This window comes from Falco biarmicus, chromosome 4, assembly GCF_023638135.1.
Source record: "Falco biarmicus isolate bFalBia1 chromosome 4, bFalBia1.pri, whole genome shotgun sequence".
Taxonomy (NCBI): domain Eukaryota; kingdom Metazoa; phylum Chordata; class Aves; order Falconiformes; family Falconidae; genus Falco; species Falco biarmicus.
In genome coordinates this window covers 85,287,914-85,302,497 of record NC_079291.1, presented here as the reverse complement: position 1 = coordinate 85,302,497, position 14,584 = coordinate 85,287,914, and the positions used below count along the sequence as shown (strand labels likewise).

General features: G+C 38.8%; 1 protein-coding gene across 4 annotated transcripts in view; it reads right to left on the bottom strand.

The window, feature by feature from the left end:
* The window catches only part of EPN2 (epsin 2), a 64,573-nt gene that overhangs the window by 10,143 nt on the left and 39,846 nt on the right, over window positions 1–14,584 (bottom strand). For all 4 annotated transcript variants that reach the window (XM_056334204.1, XM_056334203.1, XM_056334202.1 and 1 more), the window contains 3 exons: window positions 4,921–5,033; window positions 3,318–3,410; window positions 2,897–3,053 (listed from right to left, as the gene is read on the bottom strand). In XM_056334204.1, coding sequence (XP_056190179.1) covers window positions 2,897–3,053; window positions 3,318–3,410; window positions 4,921–5,033 — 363 coding nt within the window. The remainder of the gene's footprint in view (window positions 1–2,896; window positions 3,054–3,317; window positions 3,411–4,920; window positions 5,034–14,584) is intronic.

The window sequence follows — 14,584 nt, the reverse complement described above, 5'->3', positions numbered from 1 at the left end:
AGCACAAGTAAATTCTGTGCAAGAAATTAATAAAATCTCCCATTTGAAGCTGAATAAAAAAATCTGCAGTTCCAACAAGAAAACTTGCTTTTTTTACGCTGCCACCACAATAGACAACATCTGACTGAAGATGACCTAAATCACAGGGTGAATTTATGAACTCATGGGAAAGGAGGTTTCTAAAAAGTCTATATGTAAAAGGTATGAAATACACAACATTAAGGCTTGGACAAAGAACAGAAATATGTAAGATTCAAAGGGAATATTTTTCAAACTCTTTTAACCATACTGTCATTTTATAAAAATATAATCAGCTTCCCTGAGCTAGTTGTGCTTTTTATTCCCATTTGTAAGACTCCTCCTGGCACAGATCTAAGCTGTCCACTAATACCTCTTCCTGTATTTTTCTTTTAAACCTCATGCCTTTATGTTCAGGATTCCCATTTTTATTGGAAGATGCTGAAAACTCTTCATTCCTACAAATTCAGGCTACCAAACTGCTCCAGGTTCTGCACAAGATTAGGTCTTCCTAGTGGGAAGTAGAAAATTAAGGCAGTAAAGGGAGAAGGAAAGAGAAAGAAACTTGCCTCACTACATAACAATTTCCTGCCAGTTTTTTCTTCTTCCTCCTTAGCCTACTAATTTGTTGCTTTTCAGCTTAGGTGATGACTTCTTCCTTCCACCATTAAATAACACTGTTTTGGCTTAACAAATTACATTTCAGATTTGCAGTGGGCCAGGCCTCTGTCAGAAGGTATCAGTCTTGCTATGCTCCCATGTCATTCATCCCCGCTGCCCCCCACCCACCACAGTGCAGGAATGGGAACCCAGTACTTGAAACGCACAGCCTGAAAACTCTGCGGTGATCAATTACCTTCAAGTCAGATAGCACATGCAAACACATTCCCCCATCCCAATGAAACTTCCCAACTAGTCATGGCTTAGTTACTAAAGGAGTGCTGTATAATCCATGAGTAGGACAGAATTACCCATGTAGTACATAGCTATTATCTTTAACCACCATGTGGGTTTCAAGTTACAAATGAGTACTGTTTTATTTTTTAAAAATACATACAAACCCCCCAGCATCACAATTTTCTTGAAAAATAATTCAATGCTATACACAGTGGCACAAATTCCAGTTTGCAATGTGGTCTTTGTTTCATCAACAGGCAGCATGGTCTTGCTACAGCTTCAGACGAGGCAACGCTAAAATTCTCCAAGCAAGAATTCTCGTAGGAAGTCCAACTATTTGTAGCAATTGCTATTCATAGCAATTCTCATAGCAAGTCCAACTATTCCCACACCAGTACTTACATTTCCTTTATCTACCCTTAGTGCTGAGTTACGAGCAATGTCACACAAGAAATGCTAATGACAGCATTCCCATAAACGGAAGCTTTCAAAAAAAAAAAAAAAAGAAAAGTCTTTTCTTTCATAAAAAAAGAGTGCACAGAATTAGAGCACTTGGGAAGATACCTTCCCGTAGCTTCCATTATCTCTACTGAAATGCCAAAACACATGCAGGATTTGAGAAATACAGTTTAATGAGCCACTCTTTTATTAGCAGTCCAATTCATAAATCTTACATCTTCAAGCTCCCTCAAGTTACTTGGGAGCCAAGTAACCAGCAAGCTGGAACAAGGGGTTGTTCTATGGCGTTAATAAAGCTGGGAGCCATGAGAGGAAATGCTACAGCTGCAACTGATACAAGAAAAATCTTGTCAGAGGATGATAGATCGAGCACGGTATTTGAAGAAGGTGGGTTTTGTTTGTTTTTTAACCACAGAAAAAAACTTGGGCTTTTCTGATTTCACTTAGAACAATGAACTGTAGTTGGCCCAGTAACTATGTAGGTGCCTTTAATGCCACCAGGGGGGAAGAAGCAGCATTTCATTACTAAACTTCAAAATTTTCATCAGGAATCTCTATAGTGGCGTGCTGAATGCTAATGCAAATGACTTCAAAGCACTTTATAGCAGAGCTTGTAGAATCACCAGCATGAAACAAGACTTGCAGAACTAAGCTGTTAGTCCTCATGAAATAGCTTCCATTGCACAGAAACCCCCTGTCCCTCCAAAAAGAAAAAAATCCAAAGCCAACAAAAATTAGATCCAGCTCCAATTCCACAGATATAGCAAGTTTAACAAGTACTGTGAGGAATCATCAACTTTCTTATGCAAAGGAATTAACTCCTTGGACAGACCTTGGCTAACCTATAAAACAGCACACTACACAGGCAGCAAAACACACACAAACACGCAAAAAACTGGGTTTAATTGCTCTCTAATGTGTGAAGGACTGGATCTTTCACTTCAGAAATAGATTCCATTAATTTAGCATCAGAAGCTTATGGAACACAGTAAGTATTTAAAATAGGAACCTCAATTTTGTTCAGTATAAAAATCTCCATTTAAAGAATAATCCAGTTGGTACTGACAGTATACACATCATATTTCACCAGGAGCAATTAAAGACACGGTAATTCAGATCTATGGCCTTCTTAACTACAGCACCTTGTGCCTAAGTACTCTTACGTACTGACAAGAGTCTAAATCCATGACACTGGACACAACTAGCAGTCAAAGCATGAGTATGCTCCCGCTGAGACAAATTTTTTTGCTGTATAAAGATGACAGAAGCTTCGCTCTTTTCCTCTTTAAGATTCAAAATGCACATACAAAAACCCAGCTGCTTAAAAAGAGTGCAATTTCCATTTGTTTCTGCTTGGAAATGCGTTAGAGGAACGTTAGTTCTAGAGTATGGGAAACAAACAAATTGGACTAACACACCATCGTTATCAAGCATGACATTGTACCTTGAGAAACTTCGAAAAGCTCAACATTAAAAAGCAAAAACTTTTAAAGAAGCATTCCTTCTGGCAGTTTATACTTACCAAATGATTGCCATGGGTCAGAGGCAGTAGCTGCAACTGTGGATCCTCCCCAGGGATCAGTTTGGTTTGCAACAGCAGGAGGTCCCCAAGGCTCCGTTTTCTGCGGGGCCGGTGCCGACGAGGGCAGGGCATCCATTAGGTCCAACAAAGTGGTATGCTGAGGGCAGGAATAATCTGAGCTTTAATCAAGAGCATTACCAGTCTGAAGTAAAAACCCATGAGAGTGAAGAAGCAATTATTTTTTTCCTTTTATACACCTGCATTGACTAGTATTTTGAAATTTAACCCACATGGAAGAAGCTTTAAGCTATACAACAAAGCAAACCCAAAAGCATAAAAGAGCTCATTATTAAGCTATTTTGTGTTACTGTATTTCAGCTTTTGGCAGCATAACCGGGAATTTCTTAGTCGAAGGCACTACCTCCTTCTTTTTGGGAATTTTAATTGTGTCTCTGCGACTCTCCTCCAGAGCCATCTGTAATCTCAGATCATCTCCGCGTCTGAGGCGCTCCTCCTGCAAAGGAAATCAACACTGTTGATATAGACCATTAGCCTAGACTGTGCTGCTTGCTCCCTCCAGGTCCTAGCCCCCTTGGCAGGACACTGCCAGGGAAGGCCTGGGCAGTAATCCCTGCCACCCTAGGAGCGATGTGCACCACAGGCACGCACAGTGGGATTACCAGGGTTATTTGCTGTAACTTGTACATAGCACAAGTGTGGGGGGGGAATTTTCTTGTAATTCTTGCTTCAAACAGAGGTCAGGAGCACGCTGACCCTGTAACACCGTAACATCTATTTTGCTGATTGAAATTTACCCTCGTGTTGTTTTACTTCTAATGGGAAAGCTATAAATGAAATGTTCTTTCCAAAATTCAGTTACAATGCTAGAAACACCACCGAACTTAAAGACAAAGTAAATATCCCACCTCTAAATTACTGTAACGTTTTTAAGCATTCACATCACCACTGAAGTATGTAGTGATTTAAACTTTAATTTTCCTGGCTTTTCTCAGCTTCCCTCCACACTCAATGCAACTGTTGTAAAGAATGCTAAGTGAATTAATCTAGCCAACTCCACGTATATTATGTAGGTTTTAAACATCTGTAAACTACCATGTTTGTGGTACATTCAACTACTTTAAATATCTTTGTTTGCATCATCTTTCAGAGGTTGACTAATCCCCCAGCTGGTATTTCCCTTGTGATTTTTTTTTAAGCCATTTCAATCAATAAGATTCTGATTTTTATTTTCTTTAACTTTATTGCTCAACAATGACAAAGTTTACTGGGTGATAGTCTCCCCTTCCAAGCATAGGGATACTAATGCTTAATATACAGCAGTTAGCTAAAGTTGTCACAGGAAGCCTCTAAAATATTACATATACTCAACACTGCTGACTTGAATTTTCACTCATAGCTGAGATTCAACAACTTTGTTCCATATTAACATGCAGTAAATCTTATCGACCACTACAGCATTCACTCCAGATTCAGAACGAACCTCCTAAGAATTATCACAGTAACATAACCCATGTGATAGATTAGGAGCCAAGTTACTTAAACCAGGTTCTTTACATATTCCAGTACTTTGCATCAGGTCACCCTTCTGTTCCAGACAGTCTTACCAAATGAACACATCATTCCATTTCACTGCAATCAGAATTCACTGACATTTCTTATGCTGTCCCCATTAATGAAGGTTTTAAGGACTAGTAATGTTTTCAGTTCTTCCTAACTGAAAACATCTTCAGTAATGTGATGATTAACATCCTCCCACACAAAGTCTTCTTGCAAAGTGATTGTCATCTTCCACTAGCCTCAACAGCTCGGAGGCTGAAGTTACTTTAAAAAGAGATTTAAACAAAAAAAATAAAACAAGTATCTTCCAAAATGGCTTTTCTCTCCCCCTGTTCCACCTGGAACAAAGCCAAGCTGCCATTGGAAAAGAAAAAAAACAACCAAACAGGATTGTAGTCTCAACTATCAAAGCATGGACACTTTGGAAAACCTACACAGGAACTAACCTGCTCTGCTACTTCCCGGCTCATAGCCAGCGCAAGCTGCAGTTGGAGTTCCTCTTCCCCACTTGTCTGAGGCCGGGCCTGCTCGAGCTCCGAGGAAACTCGAGGGGACGTAGCTGTTGGAGAAAAAAAGATCAGCAAATTTAACACACCAGAACCCCAGAAGATATAGGTTTCATTATTTCTCTGACCAGACCACCCCACTTTCAGACAGCCATTCTCAAAGGTCCCCAAGCCCAGCAACGGGCTACCTGGGAGCCAGAGGTCAACAACTTGCTGACCACCATCAGCTCCCTCAACTGTCAAGGATAAAGCCTGTACCAAGGCTGAGGTTAACAAGCCAGAACAATTAAGCAGGAAGAACTCTGCAAGACAGTTCAATTCTTTAAAGGAAAAACATTCCTGGAAAACAAAGGCTTTCTGTGTCACTGTGGTTGTAATATCAAGAAGTATTACCAATAAATGCTGGGTACCATGTCTCAGCATATCAGAGTTTTGAGGGGCAGGACACTGATTTAAAAAACTACAGAATTAATCATTCAAGAAAATATTTGTTGATATTTCTTACATCTTCCAATGTTGGCAAGGATTTGCTGGGAGTTGGCCAATACCAGGGTAAAATTGGATACCACCCACTTTTCTGTAAAATAATACCATCTTAATGGGACAGATAAAGAACTATTCTTAACTGCTAAACAGGCTCAGAGACAAACAAGACAGCTATTCATACTCCAAATTTACAAAAAATACTCTACCATTCTCTGTTTAAAAGAAGTTTGGTATATAGGTTGAGAGGGTTGTTTGGGTTTTGTGGTTGGTTGGTCTTCCTTTGGATGAAGGCCTCTATTAGCTGAGAACTAGCTGCTAATCTGCCCTACTCCTCCTCGAGTAACAGTCCAGCTTAACAGCTAGAATACACAGTTTCCTAATACACAAATGTTCTTTTACTGATGTTTTCACTACGGTAGCAGGCAGAAATTCCCATCTCAATGGGACAACACTAGCAGGTGTATAACTACACAGTATTTAAACAACTTTTGTGCTCACTTGCTCTCTCAAATAATTCTCTACCATCCACATCATTTACACAGAAATTTTGTCTTCCTTTGGCAAGGAAGTTTGTATTTAATGGTTGGAATGAAAATCAGTTTGGCAAAATATATATTGACATATTAATAAAGAGGAACCATATGTCTGAACTAGCATGTCAAGCTCAAAGAAATCAAGTTCCTTCTTGATAGGTCAGCTGGGCATGTTAAAACTAGAGTGCCAAACTGTAATTTTAAAAACCTCTATTTCAGTCACTACGTTCATCCTCCAAATATTTCCCAGACTTGTTCTTGTTCTTCCTCAGTTTTAGGCCAAAATGATATTACGAAATAAAAAGTGCAACCTTCTCTCTCACCTGGCAGGCCAGAAGAAAGGTGACACTCCGTAAATGAGGAATGACCTCCCTTTCTACCATACACCCAGTGTGACATCCCATCCCACTCCATTTCTAAAGGGACAAATTAATTGCCCAGAACAATTCTTCCAGGTTGTGCTGATCCTGTAGTTTTCAAGCCAACCAGACAAGCTCCTTACTTCACATAAAGATGTTACTTGTACTTCAACTCTATTACTTTTTCAAACTTTCACATATAAGTTATCTAAATTAAGCCTGCTTCATGAGTACTTTTTGCTCCAACAGTCTCAAGACAGGCCCTCCAATACATTATATGGACTATCAGAGACTTATGAGTAGGAATAAACAGGGCATCAGATAACAGGATGTCTGACAGCACAGAAAATACAACCTTAAAATGCTTGTAAAATTTGAATATTCTTAAATATGAACATAAAGAAAATTTTAAACAGGATAAAACTCAACACAAAGTTACCAAAAGGTAGCCCATGACAGAAAAATGGAGATCCTTCTCCAATTTGACAGTTAAAAGGAAAAGCAGTAAAGTTAATTTATGTGGACTCAGCACAGCATTTTTTGATGCTCAATAGCATGTTACTGTTAAACAGAGGGTAGTGTAAGAACTGAAATGGTACAAAACCAGCTGAAGGGATTACATCATGCTGCCTACCACCAAGGAAGTTTAGTAACAGTTTCTCAAGAACTGGCTTCAAGACCAATCTTAAGAAAAAGTATGTAATAAACAAATGCAGGATGTTATGGGAAGGTGCAAAGATAATGCTAAGAAGCATTGTTAAACTAGAGGGAGAAACAGGAATATAAACAAACAACCAAACAAAAAACATGAAAAGGCAAATGGAATGATACAGAGAAAGAAAAATATCTCCTTTGACAACCACCTTCTACTAACTGGGAGCATCAATTGCAAGTGACAGAGATGTAGAGAACATTCTTTAGTACATGGTAACTCCCAGCCACCAACCTAAACCAGCTATTGCTAACATCAGCACTACTGCATCAAAGCATTAGATGGAATTCAGACGTACCAAATCCAATTCTAGTCATTCAAATCCACAACAGACTATTTCAAAACAGAATGTATGTAGAAACACTTCCCTTCTGAGCACAGAGAATATTTTACGTGTTTATCTTCACCAAAGGAAGATTGAGCAGTTTATGGTTGCTAAATACATCAGGCTTGCAAATACTATGGAGTGAGAAAAGCTATTTAAGATAAAGGGGCAAGAACGAATGACGGTAGAAATTGACCATGAGTAAAGCTGAGTGACAAATAGAAGCAGCTTTCCAGCAGGAATTATAGAAGGAAAGAGTCGTAACTGGTTTAAAAACCAAGCTGGATAAGCGTACATATGGGACACCAGCACAGTCACCTGAGAACAGATGGCAACTGGGCTATGATCAAGCAGGTACCCTCCAGTCTTCTGTTTCTTGAACTGCAATTGTGAGAAAGAATGTGATTTCCTGTACTTTCTGCATACGAGTTTTTCCATCTCTGTTGACAGAACTACATTCCATAACAACTTAGAAGCTGATAGTAGAATGACTTTAAGATGATGTGAAATGGGTTAACTCAATGTTGATTTTCCTCCCATTTCCACAAGAAGAACTGCTTACTCAAAGTGCTCATCAGTTTCATCTTTTAACAGCGTGCAGCTTTTTTGCACTCAAAAGCTGCAAGAAGCAGGGACCGCATCCTGCTCCAAGCATCTCACTCGCCCTCCCACGGTGGGTCCTCGCCTCCCAGCCGCGCAGGGGAATCGCAGGCTTGCTTTGGCAGAGAGCTACATTACCTCACAGCTCCCAACAGAGACCAGCATTCAGTGGCTCCAGGATCTGAACACAGATAATAAGGGGTCTCACAGATATAGCTTATTGATTTTCACTTTTAGGCTTTTCAGCAATTCATTCTACTTTGTTTTATTAACTCTAAAGGCACTTCAGAGCTCCTTTTACAAAAAAAAAAAAAAAAAAAATTTAAAAAAAATGGCCAATTTTACATTCTTCCTTGGGCCTCACACTACAAAGAAAAAATGATAAAAAATTTTCCTATTTTACATTTAAACTTCCACAGTGGTTATAAAACCATCTACATTAAATAGCTGCCAGCATATCTTTTGAAAAAGAATTAAGGGAAATTCTAAACACTGTCCTTGGTAGTAATCTGACATGTTTTATCCAGCACCTTCACTCCTAAATTCCTGCAGTATTATAACTACCCTTCTGTATTGGCCCCATCCTGCACTAATGTTTAGTTGCGAGGATCTAGCATAAAGGTTATTGCCTTAGTAACAGTATCGCCGCCACACAAAGAATCTCTTATCCCACAGCACATGACAGTTAACTCAGATGTTTATGTAAGATGGGACTCAATAGATCAATTCTGACCTGCTAAGCCCTGCTTTGTTGCTGCTTTGAGAATTTGGAGATCCCAGCCTGCCTAGGCTGCTCAGAAGCAACTGCGTGGGTATCTGCTTCTGCAGGGAGACAAGCCACCGGGCTGTCTTCTCATCAAGACTCTAGCTGCAGTGCAAGGAAATGATTTCCAACCTCAGTTAATCACTAAAGCAGGATTCAGCTCCACCATCTGTCTCTAGTACCAGCTATGACGTCTTTGATACATATCTATGGGTAATCTACTATATTTCAACTATATTAAAAGCCCTCTGTAGATGTCTATAGGTTTGGTTAAGTTAGTGAGTTGATGTGTATATACAGTGCACAGCTAGAAAGCAGAGTCCTTGCCTACATTAATGATAAAAATCAGTCCCAGTATAAATCAGACTGGGTATTTTCATTCAGAAGCATCTGTTTGGGTTTTTGAGTTGGTTTTGGGTGGGTCTTTTTTGTTGCTGGTGGTGTTTTTTAGGGTTGTTGTTTGTTGGTTTGGGGATTTTTTTAAAATGTCACTCTAGACCATGTGATGGCACAGAGCACCATGGAAAATAAGCCCCAGCAGGTGGCATTCTTAAGAATTAAATTCAGTTCTTAGTCAATTTGTTCAGAAAGAAAAGTTGCCTCCTCACTCAACTGGTACACCTACAAAAGATAAGCAAAACCAAGGCTGACTTAAAAAATTAGAATGATACAAACCGACAGCAATTCACTTGGGAACCAAGTGGAGATCCCATTTGTTAGTCTTCAAATGAAAGACTATTCAAATAAAGATAGGGTACTTCAAAAAGCCAAACTAACCTCTCATATTATGAAAGAGCATGTGCAAACTGCTTAATCTTGGAATTGTGTAATCCACCTTTCCACTGGGAATTAAAGAGATCTTTCAAATACAAGAAGAGAATTAATTGCACCTATTAAAGTGACACAGTGGAGCTGATCAGCTTTACTGCATGATTTTCTAACTGCACTGAAGCAGACAGCACTTTTGAAATTCATTTAATACTGAACAAATCCTTAAGGCTCATTTTGGTTAAAGAGCATTTTTTCTCTCAGGTGATCCCTATGCTCATCTTAATAGACTTGGGTAATTTATTGCAACTATAGGAGCCGGGTTACATGAATGGCATCTCCCACCTTTACTTAGAACACCAGAAAAAAGTATGATGAGAGGATTAACTCAAGTTGTCAAGTGACATCTGACAGCTAACACAGGAGTCTACCACGTTCTTCAGCACTCAAACTACAGAAATTATCCATACAGCTCATCTAGACTCATTACTGGATGATATGCCGAAGGCCAGAAATATATTCCAACCTGCAAAGATGCAGAGCAGATTATAAAAAAAAAAAAATAATGTTAAAGACAGTAGTGTTATGAATCTCCTATAGCGTCAAACCCACATCAGTATTTCCTCTGAATTATTTTCTACTCCAAGCAAAAGGGGAGACAAAGCTGAAAGAGATGAGTGAACACAAACTTGCTGACGCTTCACAGAACTGCTTCTAAATGAGTCAACTTAATGTGAATAATGACTGGAAATATAAAACCTCATTATTTCAGCTAAAGAAAATTGCTCCCAAAAATCTTTATAGGTAAGGTTAACAGACTGCATTTCACAAGATCCATAAAAACCCTTTTCAGTCCATCTTTCACCAATCTTTTATGAAATAGGCTGTATGTATAATAAATATGATTTCTCAGCCAACCAGCCTACCTCCAGGCAAAGTGCCCCTCTAAAATCAGGTCACACTGTGCACGTTGCGTTGTTCCGTACTCTGCTGCATTTGTGTAAATGAAATCAGGACATTAAAACGCACACCAGTCTTGCTCTGCCAACATTTCTAAGTGCAATCCAAACCCAAGGCAGCAGATGGCTAAAGCAAACGACATGTGTACAATGCCAAATAATAAGGTAGGTCCTCATTTAGGCATAAGAGGACTGGACCTATCTAAAAAGTGGGGCTTTAGTGAACTTGGTTTTAAAAGATGAAGGCAGTCCAGGGAGAGGACCAAGCACTTTCCAGGGATCCTTCAAAGCTGAAACTAATTCAAACGCACTATCTTCTGGGGGGCAGGGGTGCCAAGGAATTGGCTTTGTCAGTCACTTCCCTCTAGGTAGAGTATTTTTCCATAATTTTTCCAACTTCTGCAACCATCCCAGCCACAAGCAGCTGCAGCAGACTACACTGCTCACTTCACGAGCAGCCATAGCTCAACTGTGACAACCCAGATAGGTCTGCTAAAGACCACACCACTAACCTGCTCCCAAGACAGTGAGAAAGAACAAAGTAATCCGAGTCCCTACACTCTTGCCCCCTCTCCCAAGTGCTTCTGCAGGCCCAAGGTGCCCAACCACAGCATCTTGCAGGTACTCTGAACTGTCTGCCACACAGCAGGGACTGTGGGTTACAGTTCTGCCACGCTGACCCCTCCAGTGTAGCGACAGAGTAATACTCCTGTGTAAGCCTCTGCTGAAAGAATACTTAAAAGAGAGTACATGAACGGCTTTATCAAGACCAATAAACTGCAACAAATGCACTCCAAGGCTTGAAACAGTATAATAGTTCAGACTTAAGAGGTCTATATTAAGAACACCCTACTTCTCCCCATGCAGCCACAAATCCAGAATCCTATTGGAAGTGGTCACTGGCAGCTGCAGATGAAACAAGGCTAGGAACAAGTTTTCAAAATTGGGTGACTGATCTAGCATAAAGACAGTATTTCAACAAAAAGACAGATTGGGGTAGGGAACTACTCCAAAATACTTCAAATATTGACCTTGCATTCCTTCCTCTCCTCAGTAGGTTTAGTTTCAGCACCACGTAAGAACATTCCCTTAACACAAAATAAAACAATTTACATATTTTCCAAAATAAATAAAAATTTCTATGTATTTTGACATTAAATACTTAATAGCTCATAATCTGAACATTAATTGCCCCTGGCTTAAAGCTGGAAGACAGCCAATTGTCCCCAGTATCAGATATTGTTGACAAGATGGAGGTTGGGAGGAGCTTTATTTTTGCTTTAGCTTTACAGTACCTCTCTTGGCTTCCATTTACAGATTATGAGTCTAGATAGCAAAACCATACTAATACTTTTATAAATGTTTGCATCAATACTCAGTAATATTCACATGCTTAATGTATTCCCTAGAATTATACAAGCTTTACAGCACAGAGATCTTCAGGGCCAACAAAGCCATTAAGGCAAAGCTTTGGGGGAAAGGATTTTATTAAAAACTATTATGCTTCACCATTTCACTTTCCACAGTTTCTAAAGGACTGTTAGAGATGAAAATATCTGCAAGGGAACAGGGAAGAATGTCCTTATTTGCCAGTGTGTCTTGCCTGTATCAGAGGGATAGTGGTACATCAGTCAAGAGATCCTTTTTCCATCTTGAATGCTCTCATGCTACACAGGCTATCAATACTGCTTTTATTTTTTTGTAAAGGATAAATCTGGAACACAAAGACCTGTAGCTCTACAAGAAAAAAATTCTGGCTCAACATCAAAAGCAAAACCCAATTCTTACATGCACTGTCAGATACAAACCTACACCCATGCTTAAGAAGCTAGGTTAGAGTATTGCAGTGTTTACAGTCGATGCTGTAGAGCACAGCTAATTCAACATTCTGAAGAAACTGAACAAAAAAGGGTCCACTGAGTTATCCAATATGGCACTTTCACTAACTGACAGAAGGCGGAAGAGATCCCTCATGCATAATCCAGACACATTATCTACTGGAAGTCACTTTTTCCCCTAGTGATCTGTCCTGGAGTAACTATTAAGCTCTCTCAGCCATCTCAGACCTCTTTTCTTCTGCCAGAAAGTATCAAAAAATGAGGAGATTTTATAGCCAAACACAATTTTTTCAAGTAAGTGGAATGCATTCTCAAAATCTGCAATCCCTACCCATTGCATCTAGCAAGGAACAAAAGTAAAACGCATTAATACCAAAACACTGGGAGATTAAACACTTCATTTAGGTATGTTGATAAAAAGGCTGTTATGCTCTCCCAAACTTTATTTATATTTGAATGTTAATAAGACATGTTAAATATTTAGCAAAGAGGGTGGATGTACATTTTTAATAGGCAAATCTCATGCTATAGTTTGCAAATCTAAATGCCTCTGATCTCCTCTTCAAAGGCTCAGAGGAATAAAAGACAATTCTACCAGAATACACAGCACAGCAACTGCATCTTAAAACTGTTAAGGAGAGTATTTCCCAGGAGTTAAGCATAACTTAATTCCTTTTACATATTTTACCAAGTCTGTATTTTCAGAACAAAAGGGTATCGTTATAGAATAAAAGAAAATATGATGGATACAATCTCTTTCACTTTAAATAATGAAAATCATATTTTCCATTAAATTTAGAAGGCACAAGAATAACCCTACATTTATGTAACAGATTAAATGTCTGGATTTTGATGAAACTCCTTCCTCATTTCCTAGGATAAAGGACAAAGCTCTCCACAAAGTTTTCCATTATCAGAAGCACTTAGCACAGCTGCTTCGTAAGGTGGTGTTGCTTCGCTATTACTCAATTAAATCATACCAGAAACATATTAAAGCTTCAAAAGATACAGATCATAAAAACTAACAACCATCTGTATTTTTGCTGATGATAATTAAGTCCACAAAAGTCTACAACAGAAGAAGATCCTAAAGAGAAAAAAAAAAGAAAAAGCAGCCTGAAATTTCTGCAGCCTGAGATTTCTAAAGCTTCTTAGGTACATGCTTATGGGGGAGGAGAAAAAAAAGATTAAGAAATCATTACCTCAAAAGCAATCCTGCAAATAGAGATATACAGCAAAGTCATATGCAGGCAAATAAGAGCATCCAGTAAATCAACACTTTGTACTGAAAAAATAACCAAAATTGCTTCTTGATATCTAGTCCCCCACGAAAATTCTTGAAGTGTCCAAGGAACTACAATTCAGAAACACAGCCTGCATTGCTCAATCCTTGCTGTGAGGAATAGTTGGAAACTTCTGGTAGCATTTAACATGACAAACAACAGTGACATGCGCTAATTAAAGTTAAGAGCTGGTGAAGAAATAACCCTGTGGAACAAACCAAAGATGTCACTAAGGTATGCTGAGCATTATTATTTCAGTCCATCAGTGTAAATTCAAAACAACAACATTTCAAGCTATCTTATAAATTAAGAATTTTTGTTGTAAAGGAAGAATGGCTGTTGTGATAACAACATATATCTTGTTGATCGAAAATTCACACTGAATCAATGCTCAAGTACAGTTACTACAGAAAAATTAAGATATCTGTTATTCCACTGCTAATTAAGAGACAAGATAAAATTTCTCATACCTGGAAAACTTCATGCACTTTTTTTGAACCCTGAATCCTAAAAATATTTCCTTTTGAAAAAAAAAAAAAAATTCCTGCTCTTCTCCATAGCTTTAAATGGACAGAGATTTTCTTCATCCTAGCTTGATTTGTCCTGCTACCTCCTACTGCCTTCCACAGAAAATGTCTTTACACAATAGGGGTACTGACACCATTCTCGTATTTATAATTTGAGAAGCTCTTTAGGACACAGGACATGACAAACTTACGAATCTTAAAACTGGTGCTCAATCGATTCACCACACTGGCTCAGTTACAGTCCTCCACACACTATAAGCATTCATTTAAAGAAAAGATTTTCCTTCAGAATTAAACCACAAACACTGACATTCCAGCCAAAGCAGCTTTCATCAGATCGTTACTTATATTAAGAAGGATTTAGTGCCAAATCAGACCTCTTCCTAACATGACAGGGAGTTCCCCCAAGCTGTGGTATAAAGAATCCATTCTTTCCACATCACTGTATTAT